Source organism: Heterodontus francisci, chromosome X, assembly GCF_036365525.1.
Source record: "Heterodontus francisci isolate sHetFra1 chromosome X, sHetFra1.hap1, whole genome shotgun sequence".
NCBI lineage: Eukaryota > Metazoa > Chordata > Chondrichthyes > Heterodontiformes > Heterodontidae > Heterodontus > Heterodontus francisci.
In genome coordinates, this window is record NC_090421.1 from 19691826 (window position 1) to 19706973 (window position 15148).

At 45.4% G+C, this 15148-nt stretch overlaps 1 protein-coding gene across 1 annotated transcript in view; it reads left to right on the forward strand.

The window, feature by feature from the left end:
- LOC137358581 (nck-associated protein 1-like) overlaps positions 1-15148 on the forward strand; it is a 266820-nt gene that overhangs the window by 116357 nt on the left and 135315 nt on the right. The window contains exon 6 of the mRNA XM_068024578.1: positions 13406-13496. Within this exon, the coding sequence (XP_067880679.1) occupies positions 13406-13496 (91 nt within the window). The remainder of the gene's footprint in view (positions 1-13405; positions 13497-15148) is intronic.

Consider the following 15148-nt stretch of genomic DNA (forward strand, 5'->3'; position numbering starts at 1 on the left):
GGTGTGGGGAACAGAACTATCACTGTTTAACCAATGGGTGTGGGGAACAGAACTATCGCTGTTTAACCAATGGGTGTGAGGAACAGAACTATCACTGTTTAACCAATGGGTGTGGGGAACAGAACTATCGCTGTTTAACCAATGGGTGTGGGGAACAGAACTATCGCTGTTTAACCAATGGGTGTGAGGAACAGAACTATCACTGTTTAACCAATGGGTGTGAGGAACAGAACTATCGTTGTTTAACCAATGGGTGTGAGGAACAGAACTATCACTGTTTAACCAATGGGTGTGAGGAACAGAACTATCGCTGTTTAACCAATGGGTGTGAGGAACAGAACTATCGCTGTTTAACCAATGGGTGTGAGGAACAGAACTATCACTGTTTAACCAATGGGTGTGGGGAACAGAACTATCGCTGTTTAACCAATGGGTGTGAGGAACAGAACTATCGCTGTTTAACCAATGGGTGTGGGGAACAGAACTATCGTTGTTTAACCAATGGGTGTGAGGAACAGAACTATCACTGTTTAACCAATGGGTGTGAGGAACGGAACTATCGCTGTTTAACCAATGGGTGTGAGGAACAGAACTATCGCTGTTTAACCAATGGGTGTGGGGAACAGAACTATCGCTGTTTAACCAATGGGTGTGAGGGACAGAACTATCGTTGTTTAACCAATGGGTGTGAGGAACAGAACTATCGTTGTTTTACCAATGGGTGTGAGGAACAGAACTATCGCTGTTTAACCAATGGGTATGAGGAACAGAACTATCACTGTTTAACCAATGGGTGTGGGGAACAGAACTATCACTGTTTAACCAATGGGTGTGAGGAACAGAACTATCGCTGTTTAACCAATGGGTGTGAGGAACAGAACTATCGCTGTTTAACCAATGGGTGTGAGGAACAGAACTATCGTTGTTTAACCAATGGGTGTGAGGAACAGAACTATCACTGTTTAACCAATGGGTGTGAGGAACAGAACTATCACTGTTTAACCAATGGGTGTGGGGAACAGAACTATCGCTGTTTAACCAATGGGTGTGAGGAACAGAACTATCACTGTTTAACCAATGGGTGTGGGGAACAGAACTATCGCTGTTTAACCAATGGGTGTGAGGAACAGAACTATCGCTGTTTAACCAATGGGTGTGAGGAACAGAACTATCGCTGTTTAACCAATGGTTGTGAGGAACAGAACTATCACTGTTTAACCAATGGGTGTGAGGAACAGAACTATCACTGTTTAACCAATGGGTGTGGGGAACAGAACTATCGCTGTTTAACCAATGGGTGTGAGGAACAGAACTATCACTGTTTAACCAATGGGTGTGGGGAACAGAACTATCGCTGTTTAACCAATGGGTGTGAGGAACAGAACTATCGCTGTTTAACCAATGGGTGTGAGGAACAGAACTATCGCTGTTTAACCAATGGGTATGAGGAACAGAACTATCACTGTTTAACCAATGGGTGTGGGGAACAGAACTATCACTGTTTAACCAATGGGTGTGAGGAACAGAACTATCGCTGTTTAACCAATGGGTGTGAGGAACAGAACTATCGCTGTTTAACCAATGGTTGTGAGGAACAGAACTATCGCTGTTTAACCAATGGGTGTGAGGAACAGAACTATCGCTGTTTAACCAATGGGTGTGAGGAACAGAACTATCGCTGTTTAACCAATGGGTGTGAGGAACAGAACTATCGCTGTTTAACCAATGGGTGTGAGGAACAGAACTATCGCTGTTTAACCAATGGGTATGAGGAACAGAACTATCACTGTTTAACCAATGGGTGTGGGGAACAGAACTATCACTGTTTAACCAATGGGTGTGAGGAACAGAACTATCGCTGTTTAACCAATGGGTGTGAGGAACAGAACTATCGCTGTTTAACCAATGGGTGTGAGGAACAGAACTATCGCTGTTTAACCAATGGGTGTGAGGAACAGAACTATCGCTGTTTAACCAATGGGTGTGAGGAACAGAACTATCGCTGTTTAACCAATGGGTGTGAGGAACAGAACTATCGCTGTTTAACCAATGGGTGTGGAGAACAGAACTATCGCTGTTTAACCAATGGGTGTGGGGAACAGAACTATCGCTGTTTAACCAATGGGTGTGAGGAACAGAACTATCACTGTTTAACCAATGGGTGTGAGGAACAGAACTATCACTGTTTAACCAATGGGTGTGAGGAACAGAACTATCACTGTTTAACCAATGGGTGTGGGGAACAGAACTATCACTGTTTAACCAATGGGTGTGAGGAACAGAACTATCACTGTTTAACCAATGGGTGTGAGGAACAGAAATATCGCTGTTTAACCAATGGGTGTGAGGAACAGAAATATCGCTGTTTAACCAATGGGTGTGAGGAACAGAACTATCACTGTTTAACCAATGGGTGTGAGGAACAGAAATATCGCTGTTTAACCAATGGGTGTGAGGAACAGAACTATCACTGTTTAACCAATGGGTGTGGGGAACAGAACTATCGCTGTTTAACCAATGGGTGTGGGGAACAGAACTATCACTGTTTAACCAATGGGTGTGGGGAACAGAACTATCACTGTTTAACCAATGGGTGTGGGGAACAGAACTATCACTGTTTAACCAATGGGTGTGAGGAACAGAAATATCGCTGTTTAACCAATGGGTGTGAGGAACAGAAATATCGCTGTTTAACCAATGGGTGTGAGGAACAGAACTATCACTGTTTAACCAATGGGTGTGAGGAACAGAACTATCGCTGTTTAACCAATGGGTGTGAGGAACAGAACTATCACTGTTTAACCAATGGGTGTGAGGAACATAACTATCGCTGTTTAACCAATGGGTGTGAGGAACAGAACTATCGCTGTTTAACCAATGGGTGTGGGGAACAGAACTATCGCTGTTTAACTAATGGGTGTGGGGAACAGAACTATCACTGTTTAACCAATGGGTGTGAGGAACAGAACTATCACTGTTTAACCAATGGGTGTGAGGAACAGAACTATCGCTGTTTAACCAATGGGTGTGGGGAAATGAACTATCACTGTTTAACCAATGGGTGTGAGGAACAGAACTATCGCTGTTTAACCAATGGGTGTGAGGAACAGAACTATCGCTGTTTAACCAATGGGTGTGAGGAACAGAACTATCGCTGTTGAACCAATGGGTGTGAGGAACAGAACTATCGCTGTTTAACCAATGGGTGTGAGGAACAGAACTATCGCTGTTTAACCAATGGGTGTGGGGAACAGAACTATCGCTGTTTAACCAATGGGTGTGAGGAACAGAACTATCACTGTTTAACCAATGGGTGTGAGGAACAGAACTATCGCTGTTTAACCAATGGGTGTGAGGAACAGAACTAACACTGTTTAACCAATGGGTGTGAGGAACAGAACTATCACTGTTTAACCAATGGGTGTGAGGAACAGAACTATCGCTGTTTAACCAATGGGTGTGAGGAACAGAACTATCGCTGTTTAACCAATGGGTGTGAGGAACAGAACTATCGCTGTTTAACCAATGGGTGTGGGGAACAGAACTATCACTGTTTAACCAATGGGTGTGGGGAACAGAACTATCACTGTTTAACCAATGGGTGTGAGGAACAGAACTATCGCTGTTTAACCAATGGGTGTGGGGAACAGAACTATCACTGTTTAACCAATGGGTGTGAGGAACAGAACTATCACTGTTTAACCAATGGGTGTGGGGAACAGAACTATCGCTGTTTAACCAATGGGTGTGGGGAACAGAACTATCACTGTTTAACCAATGGGTGTGGGGAACAGAACTATCACTGTTTAACCAATGGGTGTGAGGAACAGAACTATCGCTGTTTAACCAATGGGTGTGGGGAACAGAACTATCACTGTTTAACCAATGGGTGTGAGGAACAGAACTATCGCTGTTTAACCAATGGGTGTGAGGAACAGAACTATCACTGTTTAACCAATGGGTGTGAGGAACAGAACTATCACTGTTTAACCAATGGGTGTGAGGAACAGAACTATCACTGTTTAACCAATGGGTGTGAGGAACAGAACTATCACTGTTTAACCAATGGGTGTGAGGAACAGAACTATCGCTGTTTAACCAATGGGTGTGAGGAACAGAACTATCACTGTTTAACCAATGGGTGTGGGGAACAGAACTATCGCTGTTTAACCAATGGGTGTGAGGAACAGAACTATCGCTGTTTAACCAATGGGTGTGAGGAACAGAACTATCACTGTTTAACCAATGGGTGTGGGGAACAGAACTATCGCTGTTTAACCAATGGGTGTGAGGAACAGAAATATCGCTGTTTAACCAATGGGTGTGAGGAACAGAACTATCGCTGTTTAACCAATGGGTGTGAGGAACAGAACTATCGCTGTTTAACCAATGGGTGTGAGGAACAGAACTATCGCTGTTTAACCAATGGGTGTGAGGAACAGAACTATCGCTGTTTAACCAATGGGTGTGAGGAACAGAACTATCGCTGTTTAACCAATGGGTGTGAGGAACAGAACTATCGCTGTTTAACCAATGGGTGTGAGGAACAGAACTATCGCTGTTTAACCAATGGGTGTGAGGAACAGAACTATCGCTGTTTAACCAATGGGTGTGGGGAACAGAACTATCACTGTTTAACCAATGGGTGTGGGGAACAGAACTATCACTGTTTAACCAATGGGTGTGAGGAACAGAACTATCGCTGTTTAACCAATGGGTGTGGGGAACAGAACTATCACTGTTTAACCAATGGGTGTGAGGAACAGAACTATCACTGTTTAACCAATGGGTGTGAGGAACAGAACTATCGCTGTTTAACCAATGGGTGTGGGGAACAGAACTATCGCTGTTTAACCAATGGGTGTGGGGAACAGAACTATCACTGTTTAACCAATGGGTGTGAGGAACAGAACTATCGCTGTTTAACCAATGGGTGTGGGGAACAGAACTATCACTGTTTAACCAATGGGTGTGAGGAACAGAACTATCGCTGTTTAACCAATGGGTGTGAGGAACAGAACTATCACTGTTTAACCAATGGGTGTGAGGAACAGAACTATCACTGTTTAACCAATGGGTGTGAGGAACAGAACTATCACTGTTTAACCAATGGGTGTGAGGAACAGAACTATCACTGTTTAACCAATGGGTGTGAGGAACAGAACTATCGCTGTTTAACCAATGGGTGTGAGGAACAGAACTATCACTGTTTAACCAATGGGTGTGGGGAACAGAACTATCGCTGTTTAACCAATGGGTGTGAGGAACAGAACTATCGCTGTTTAACCAATGGGTGTGAGGAACAGAACTATCACTGTTTAACCAATGGGTGTGGGGAACAGAACTATCGCTGTTTAACCAATGGGTGTGAGGAACAGAAATATCGCTGTTTAACCAATGGGTGTGAGGAACAGAACTATCGCTGTTTAACCAATGGGTATGAGGAACAGAACTATCGCTGTTTAACCAATGGGTGTGAGGAACAGAACTATCGCTGTTTAACCAATGGGTGTGAGGAACAGAACTATCGCTGTTTAACCAATGGGTGTGAGGAACAGAACTATCGCTGTTTAACCAATGGGTGTGAGGAACAGAACTATCGCTGTTTAACCAATGGGTGTGAGGAACAGAACTATCGCTGTTTAACCAATGGGTGTGAGGAAATGCAGCATGGAATGGCTGGAAGCAGGGGCGGGATTGTAATAATCATGGGATTGAAATGCCATAGAACAGCTCAAGGTCCAAAACGGTTTCTGTTTCTTGCATGCAAATTCTGTTCAAATTAGGAGTCATTTCACACATATTCTCCACCCACATCCTCTACTCTAACCCATTCAACCCCACATTGACAGACGCAAAACCCATTCTTACCCCACAGTACTCCACTCCAGCCATTCTTCCCTGCAGTTTCCCACTCTAACCCATCCTTCCCTGCAGTCTCCAACTCTAACCCATCATAATTCCACAGTCCCCACTCTAACCCATCCTTCCCTGCAGTCTCCCACTCTTACCCATCGTAATTCCACAGTCCCCACTCTAACCCATCCTTCCCTGCAGTCTCCCACTCTAACCCATCGTAATCCCACAGTCTCCCACTCTAACCCATCATAATTCCACAGTCCCCACTTTAACCCATCCTTCCCTGTAGTTTCTCACTCTAACCCATCGTAATCCCACAGTCTCCCACACTAACCCATCATAATTCCACAGTCCCCACTCTAACCATTCTTCCCTGCAGTTTCTCACTCTAACCCATTGTAATCCCGCAGTCTCCCACACTAACCCATCATAATCCCGCAGTCCCCACTCTAACCCATCCTTCCCTGCAGTTTCCCACACTAACCCATCATAATCCCACAGTCCCCACTCTAACCCATCGTTCCCTGCAGTTTCCCACTCTAACCCATCATAATTCCACAGTCCCCACTCTAACCATCCTTCCCTGCAGTCTCCCACTCTAACCCATCATAATTCCACAGTCCCCACTCTAACCATCCTTCCCTGCAGTCTCCCACTCTAACCCATCATAATTCCACAGTCCCCATTCTAACCCATCCTTCCCTGCAGTTTCCCACTCTAACCCATCGTATTCCCACAGTCTCCCACTCTAACCCATCGTAATCCCACAGTCCCCACTCTAACCCATCATAATTCCACAGTCCCCACTCTAACCATCCTTCCCTGCAGTCTCCCACTCTAACCCATCATAATTCCACAGTCCCCATTCTAACCCATCCTTCCCTGCAGTTTCCCACTCTAACCCATCGTATTCCCACAGTCTCCCACTCTAACCCATCGTAATCCCACAGTCTCCCACTCTAACCCATCATAATTCCACAGTCCCCACTTTAACCCATCCTTCCCTGTAGTTTCTCACTCTAACCCATCGTAATCCCACAGTCTCCCACACTAACCCATCATAATTCCACAGTCCCCACTCTAACCATTCTTCCCTGCAGTTTCTCACTCTAACCCATTGTAATCCCGCAGTCTCCCACACTAACCCATCATAATCCCGCAGTCCCCACTCTAACCCATCCTTCCCTGCAGTTTCCCACACTAACCCATCATAATCCCACAGTCCCCACTCTAACCCATCCTTCCCTGCAGTTTCCCACTCTAACCCATCATAATTCCACAGTCCCCACTCTAACCATCCTTCCCTGCAGTCTCCCACTCTAACCCATCATAATTCCACAGTCCCCACTCTAACCATCCTTCCCTGCAGTCTCCCACTCTAACCCATCATAATTCCACAGTCCCCATTCTAACCCATCCTTCCCTGCAGTTTCCCACTCTAACCCATCGTATTCCCACAGTCTCCCACTCTAACCCATCGTAATCCCACAGTCCCCACTCTAACCCATCATAATTCCACAGTCCCCACTCTAACCATCCTTCCCTGCAGTCTCCCACTCTAACCCATCATAATTCCACAGTCCCCATTCTAACCCATCCTTCCCTGCAGTTTCCCACTCTAACCCATCGTATTCCCACAGTCTCCCACTCTAACCCATCGTAATCCCACAGTCCCCACTCTAACCCATCATAATTCCACAGTCCCCACTCTAACCATCCTTCCCTGCAGTTTCTCACTCTAACCCATTGTAATCCCACAGTCCCCATTCTAACCCATCATAATTCCACAGTCCCCACTCTAACCCATCCTTCCCTGTAGTTTCCCACTCTAACCCGTCGTAATCCCACAGTCTCCCACTCTAACCCATCATAATACCGCAGTTCCCACTCTAACCCATCCTTCCCTGCAGTTTCCCACTCTAACCCATCATAATTCCACAGTCCCCACTCTAACCATCCTTCCCTGCAGTCTCCCACTCTAACCCATCATAATACCGCAGTCCCCACTCTAACCCATCCTTCCCTGCAGTTTCTCACTCTAACCCATCGTAATACCGCAGTCCCCACTCTAACCCATCCTTCCCTGTAGTTTCCCACTCTAACCCGTCGTAATCTCACAGTCTCCCACTCTAACCCATCATAATCCCACAGTCTCCCACTCTAACCCATCATAATACCGCAGTCCCCACTCTAACCCATCCTTTCCTGCAGTTTCCCACTCTAACCCATCATAATTCCACAGTCCCCACTCTAACCCATCCTTCCCTGCAGTCTCCCACTCTAACCCATCGTAATTCCACAGTCCCCACTCTAACCCAGCCTTCCCTGCAGTTTCTCACTCTAACCCATTGTAATCCCGCAGTCCCCACTCTAACCCATCATAATTCCGCAGTCCCCACTCTAACCCATCCTTCCCTGCAGTCTCCCACTCTAACCCATCGTAATTCCACAGTCCCCACTCTAACCCATCCTTCCCTGCAGTTTCTCACTCTAACCCATTGTAATCCCACAGTCTCCCACTCTAACCCAGCCTTCCCTGCAGTTTCCCACTCCAACCCATCATAATCCCACAGTCTCCCACTCTAACCCATTATAATTCCACAGTCCCCACTCTAACCCATCCTTCCCTGCAGTCTTCCACTCTAACCCATCGTAATCCCACAGTCTCCCACTCTAACCCATCCTTCCCTGCAGTTTCCCACTCTAACCCATCATAATCCCACAGTTTCCCACTCTAACCCATCGTAATCCCACAGTCTCCCACTCTAACCCATCCTTCCCTGCAGTTTCCCACTCTAACCCATCGTAATCCCACAGTCTCCCACTCTAACCCATTATAATTCCACAGTCCCCACTCTAACCCATCATAATCCCACAGTCTCCCACTCTAACCCATCGTAATCCCACAGTCTCCCACTCTAACCCATCCTTCCCTGCAGTTTCCCACTCTAACCCATCGTAATCCGGCAGTCCGCACTCTAACCCATCCTTCCTTGCAGTTTCCCACTCTAACCCATCGTAATCCGGCAGTCCGCACTCTAACCCATCCTTCCCTGCAGTTTCCCACTCTAACCCATCATAATCCCACAGTTTCCCACTCTAACCCATCGTAATCCCACAGTCTCCCACTCTAACCCATCCTTCCCTGCAGTTTCCCACTCTAACCCATCGTAATCCGGCAGTCCGCACTCTAACCCATCCTTCCTTGCAGTTTCCCACTCTAACCCATTGTAATTCCGCAGTCTCCACTCTAACTCCTCTCTCCACAGGCTCCAGCACAAATCCATTCCAACACCACAGTCTCCTACTCTAGTCCATTCTAATCTCAATCTCCTACACGAACCTATTCTTACCCCACAGTCTCCTGTCCTGACCCATTCTAATCCCACAGTCTCCTACAATAACCCATTCTACCTTGCAGTTTCCCCTGTAACCAATTCTTAGTCCACAGTCTTCTACTCTACCCCACATTTACCTTTCTGTCTCCAAATCGAACCCATCATTGCCCCAGACTCTGCTACTCCACCCAATCTAACCCCACAGTCCTCTCCTCTACCGCACTCTTACCTCACAGACTTCAACTCAAACTCATTCCGCCCACAGTCACTTACTCTAGTCCATTTTACCTTACCGTCTCCAAATCTAGCTCATCCTCACCCCACACTCTACTACTCCTACCAAGCTAACCCTACAGTCTTGTGAGTCCCCCATGGTGTGTTGCCTCCCTGGTGCCAGGGTAAAGAACATCATGGAGAGGGTGCACAATATTCTGCAGGGGGGAGAGAGCCAGAAGTTATGGTAGCGATAGCGACGTTTAAGAGACATCTTGACAAATATATGAATAGGAAGGGAATAGAGGGATACGGGCCCCGGAAGTGCAGAAGGAGTTAGTTTCGGCAGGCATCACGATCGGCGCAGGCTTGGAGGGCCGAATGGCCTGTTCCTGTGCTGTACTGTTCTTTGTACTGCCTGTGTGGAGTTTGCAAGTTCTCCCTGTGACCGTGTGGGTTTTTGCCGGGTGCTCCGGTTTCCTCCCACAGCCAAAAACTTGCAGGTTGATAGGTAAATTGGCCATTGTAAATCACCCCTATACTAGGAAGGTGGGGATGTGGTAGGAATATGGGATTAGTGTAGGATTAGTATAAATGGGTGGTTGATGGTCAGCACAGACTCGGTGGGCCGAAGGGCCTGTTTCAGTGCTGTATCTCTTAAAAAGTAATGGATGGGGTGAAAATTGATGGGAAAGATGTACTGGTTTTGCTTAGAGTGGATAGGCTGAATTCAATAAGCCCTCTGCCAAAATTGGCAGCAGGCGAAAAGACACCAAAGAGCCAGGCCCTCCTGGTGTCGGAGTGTGTGGTGACCCTCTCCTGGAGGCATTTTAAACCCCCCCCCCACCCCACCACAACCCCCAACATTAGGGGGGTCTGTAAAATTCAGCCCTAGGTCTGTACTTACGCCCTTTCTTGAATAAGGGTGTCACATTTCCCATTCTCCAATCCTCCAGCACCTCCTCTGTATCTAAGAAAGTTTGGAATATTATGGCAAGCCCTTCCTCTATCTCCACTCCCACTTCCTTTAGTAATGTGGGATGCAAGCCATCCAGACTAGGCGATTTATGGGGCTGGATTCTATACGGCCCTCGACATCGGGATCCATGGCGGGTGGCGAGGGCCTGAAGATGGCGCTGGGTCGGGCCCGCCATAGACCTTGACGCTGGCAGGGCCCGACCCAATATTGGCGGCGGCAGCGAGGCCTCCTGGCGGCCTCTCACCGCTTGGCGGCGCACCAGCAATTAAAATATTAAAATATTAATCACTATTCTCCCATCACCTCTTAAAATCCTGCCGCGATCTTCACCCCGGCGGCCGGCACTACCATGCCTTCAGATCCCCGTCTGGGGAAACGAGGCACAACACTGGTGGGGAAGGGGGAGGAGCTAGGTTTCTCAGTGCGGGGTGGGGGGGGCGGGGAAACGAGGTCAAATTTGTGTCATGGGTGTAGGGGATGTGGGAAGGGTTATAGTTGAAAGTTTGTGTAGCGGATGGGGGAAGGTCAGCTGGTAAAGGTAAGTGTTTTTTGGGGTGGCGGGGGGGAGGGGGGAGAAGGGAAAATAATGAATTTAATTGTTATGGGGGTGGGAGAGGGGAAAAAAGAGATGTATTTATTTTCTTCATTTGATCCATCTTGAAATATTTACATTTCCTGGTAGGTAGGGCTGACTGCCCTTTAAAAATGGTGTCAGTGCCTGCACATATGCAGCTGACGCCATTGCCGGGGCCGGAAAGCCCACCCCCTCCATGTGATCTGGGGGTGGTGGGGGGTGGGGGTAGGGGGGTAGCCCACCCCGGCTATTTAAATAAGCCACCGCGCTTGGAATCATGATGGCTCTTTGGTGTCTTTCTGCCCGCCGCCAATTTCAGCTGTAAGGCTAAATACAAAAACCACTGTGAGTGCAGGGGTTGTGAATAAGATACCTGAGAGTTATAAGGAATTCTTGTCGAAAGGAAAAGTAACTCCCTATCCCTCAAGTGAGGCAGGTAAACCTATAGTTATACTTAGGAATACAGGAGCAACCCAAACTCTTTTGCTGGAGAAAGGCATCACATTTCCACCAGAGAGTGCATTGAATGCCAAGGTTTTAGTGAATGATATTGACGGGGAGTATATATCCATACCTTTGTATCGGGTGCACCTGGAGTGTGACCTAATGTCTGGAATGTCAACTGTGGGTGTTGCCCATAGTTTGCCAGTAGACAGAGTTGACCTCCTCCTGGGGAATGATTTGGCTTGAGTGAAGGTGGTAGCTTCTCCAGTGGTCATGGAAAGACCAAGTGAAGTCCAAGAGACAGAGCAGTTGCAGGAAAAGATTCCGGGAATTTTTCCTTCATGCGTAGTGACCCGAGCAATGGCTAAACAAGTTCCACCGTGACAGATCAAATTGGCCATATCCATAACCTGGTTAAAGTGTTTTTAAATATATTTTGCAACCAGTGGAGTAGTGGGACTAGAGGGAGACGATGGTTGTAACAACAGTTCCAGCATAACCTCCTCGCTCTTACATTCTATGCCTCAACTAATAAAGGCAAGTATTCCGTATGCCTTCTTGGCCACCTTATCTACCTATCCAGCCACCTTCATACACTCCAAGGTCCCTCTGTTCCTCTATACTTCTCAGTATCTTACCATTTATCGTGTATTCCCTTGCCTTGTTAACCTTCCCCAAATGCATTACCTCACACTTCTCTGGGTTGAACACCATTTGCCACTGTTCCACCCACCTGACTAGTTCATTGATATCTTCCTGCAGTTTACAGCTTTCTTCATTATCAATCACGTGGCCAAAAACACACATTCTGCAAACTTCTTAATCATACCCTTTACATTCAAGTCCAGATCATTGTCAATTTTGGATCCAACTTGCCACTTTGCCTTCGATCCCTTGGGCTTTTACTTTCCTGACCAGTCTGCCATGTGGGACCTTATTAAAAGCCTTGCTAAAATCCACAAAGACTGCATCAAATGCACTACCCTCATTGAGCCTCCTTGTTACCGCCTCGAAAAATTCAATCATGTTAGTCAGACACGACCTTCCCTTAACAAATCCGTGCTGACTGTCTTTGATTAATCCGTGTCTTTCTAAATGAAGATCTATACAGTCTCTCAGAACTTATTCCAATAATTTTCCCACCACCGAGGTTAGGCTGACTAAGTCATCTGAGCAATTAAAAAAAAGCAAGACTTGCATTTATAAAGCACCTTTCACAACCACCATACATCTCGAAATAAAAACAAGAAATGCTGGAAATACTCAGCAGGTCTGGCAGCATCTGTGGCGAGAGAAGCAGAGTTCTGAAGAAGAGTCACTGACCTGAAACGTTAACTCTGCTTCTCTCTCCACAGATGCTGCCAGACCTGCTGAGTATTTCCAGCATTACTGTTTTTATTTCAGATTTCCAGCATCTGCAGTATTTTGCTTTTATACATCTCGAAGTGCTTTACAGCCAATGAAGTCCTTTTCTGAAGTGTAGTCACTGTTGTAATGCAGGAAACGCAGCAGCCAGTTTTCACACAGCAAACCCCCACGAACAGCAATGTGATAATGAACAGTAGTCTGCATTTTTTCTGTGATGTTGATTGAGGGATATTAGGGAGAATTCACCTGCTTTTCTTCAGAATAGTGCCATGTGATCTTTTCCATCAATTGAGCATCTTATCCAAAAAGCAGCACCTCTGACAGTGCAGCACTCCGTCCATAGTGCACTGGAGCGTTGGCTTGATTTTTGTTCTCAATCCCTGGAGTGGGATTTGAACCCAGAACTTTGTAGCTCAAAGGCAAGAGTGCTACTAACTGAGCCACAGTTGACACTCAATCGCTCTGTTTGTGGCTTAGTGCCAACTTTTGATTTATAATGCTCTGGTGAAACACCTTGGGATGTTTTATTCTGTTAAAGGCGCTATATAAGTTGTTGATCTATAAAACTGTCACCAATTTTGTCTGATGATTGTTGTTAATGCTCAGATTTCCATATCTTTTATTAATTAGTGATCCTAGTTATCCAAGACTTGGGCAGATATTACTGGAATATGACCATCCGTTCAAGAAGCTAACAGAGGAGTTTACACCCCATTGGAAGGTGAGCCCTTTGTCCTATCAAAACCATGTTAGGGAGAGTGCCAGTGATAAGAGTTTCTGCTTGTTTCTATGAGATTTGCACCCAGATTCCAGGGGAGTTGGCTGAACCAGGCAAAAGATTGGGGAATTTTAAACAACCAAGAGTCATGCCTAAAATCACTTGCATTTGTGCTTTCCGCAATCTTTTCAATGTTTCAAGATTCAATCATTCGATTCAGCCCCACGCATAAAATTGGACAGATTCCGCTGATTGCGTCAATTCAGGGAGGTTCTTCAAACTGTGCTCAGTTTCTTCAACGCACTAGTAGGCACTTTTTAAAGGCTTTTTCATGTCATTAAAATTGTTAATTTACGAAGAAATTGACTAGTGTACATCAATGAAACTATTAAATGGTTTAATATTCTTTCAGTGAATTTAAATCCGGTTAATCACAGGTGAAGACTGGACATCTTTATTCAAAATGCTGATTTTTGGTGATAAACTATTTTCAGTTGTATTAATTAAGCTGCACCCCTGTTATAATCCAGAAAGCCATGCAGTGAAGGATAGAACAGGAGCCAATCTTTACACACTTTTATTTGCATTTATTTACAGTGTTGCACATTACAAGCAAGCACCTACAAACCCAACAACCACTGTTTCAGTCTGCTCCTATATATAGGAGCGCAAGTGAATGCCCAGTTAATGCCCACAACCTGCATCCAATGAAACACAATTAATATGCAATTAACAGGTATCCTTCTCTCTCTTTAAATACACATTAGAGTTTACAGATATAATCAATGTATCAAAACAAATTAATTAAAAACCAACATATTATGTACAAAGCATTACATTGCGAGAACCCCCTCCTCTAGGTCCCCTAACAATTTCTTCATACATGCATTTCTATTTGTAAAACAATCAGACATTTGATTACTTGTATCCAACCATTTAATTTTAGAGATTTTCTTTCTCTCCAGCATTTGTTCCAAGACAGCAAGGTCAATCCATAATCTGTTCTCACTTACTTTTCATAGAGTACACATTATCCCACAATGAGCAATTACCTACATAACATTCAATGGGTATACTGAAAATAGTTGAGAAATAGTATCCCATATCCACTGTCTCCACAAAAGCAGTGTTTCAGCAACTAGAGTACTTTTAACAACACTTTTTATTTCCTTAGCTTCCCAAGCTAAAAGGACAACATTTCCCATTTTCAACCATAAGAAATATTATGAAACCAGTTTCACTAGAATACCTATCAGGAAGATTAGCGTGTGAAGCATCACTAAAACTGACCAGTTTCATGTTCTTTGGGTCACCTAAGAATAGGCACTTAAGTACGCATTTCTCCAGATTTAACCTTTTAAATATAATAGATAAAATAAAAGCAGAAAATGCCAGGCCGCATCTGTGGAGAGAGAAACAGAGTTAACGTTTCAGGTCAATGACCTTTCATCAGAACTGAGAAAAGTTAGAAATGTAATAAGCAAGTGAAAGAGGGGAGGGTGGGACAAAGAACAAAAGAAAAGATGTTTCTGGAGGAGGTGGGAATGGCAGAATGATGAACAGCTGCTGTCCAAAAGCAAAAAAAGGAGAAAAACCAAAACCTGCTAAGAAAAAGGAAACAAAATAGAGGCAGAGATTACCATCTGAAATTGTTG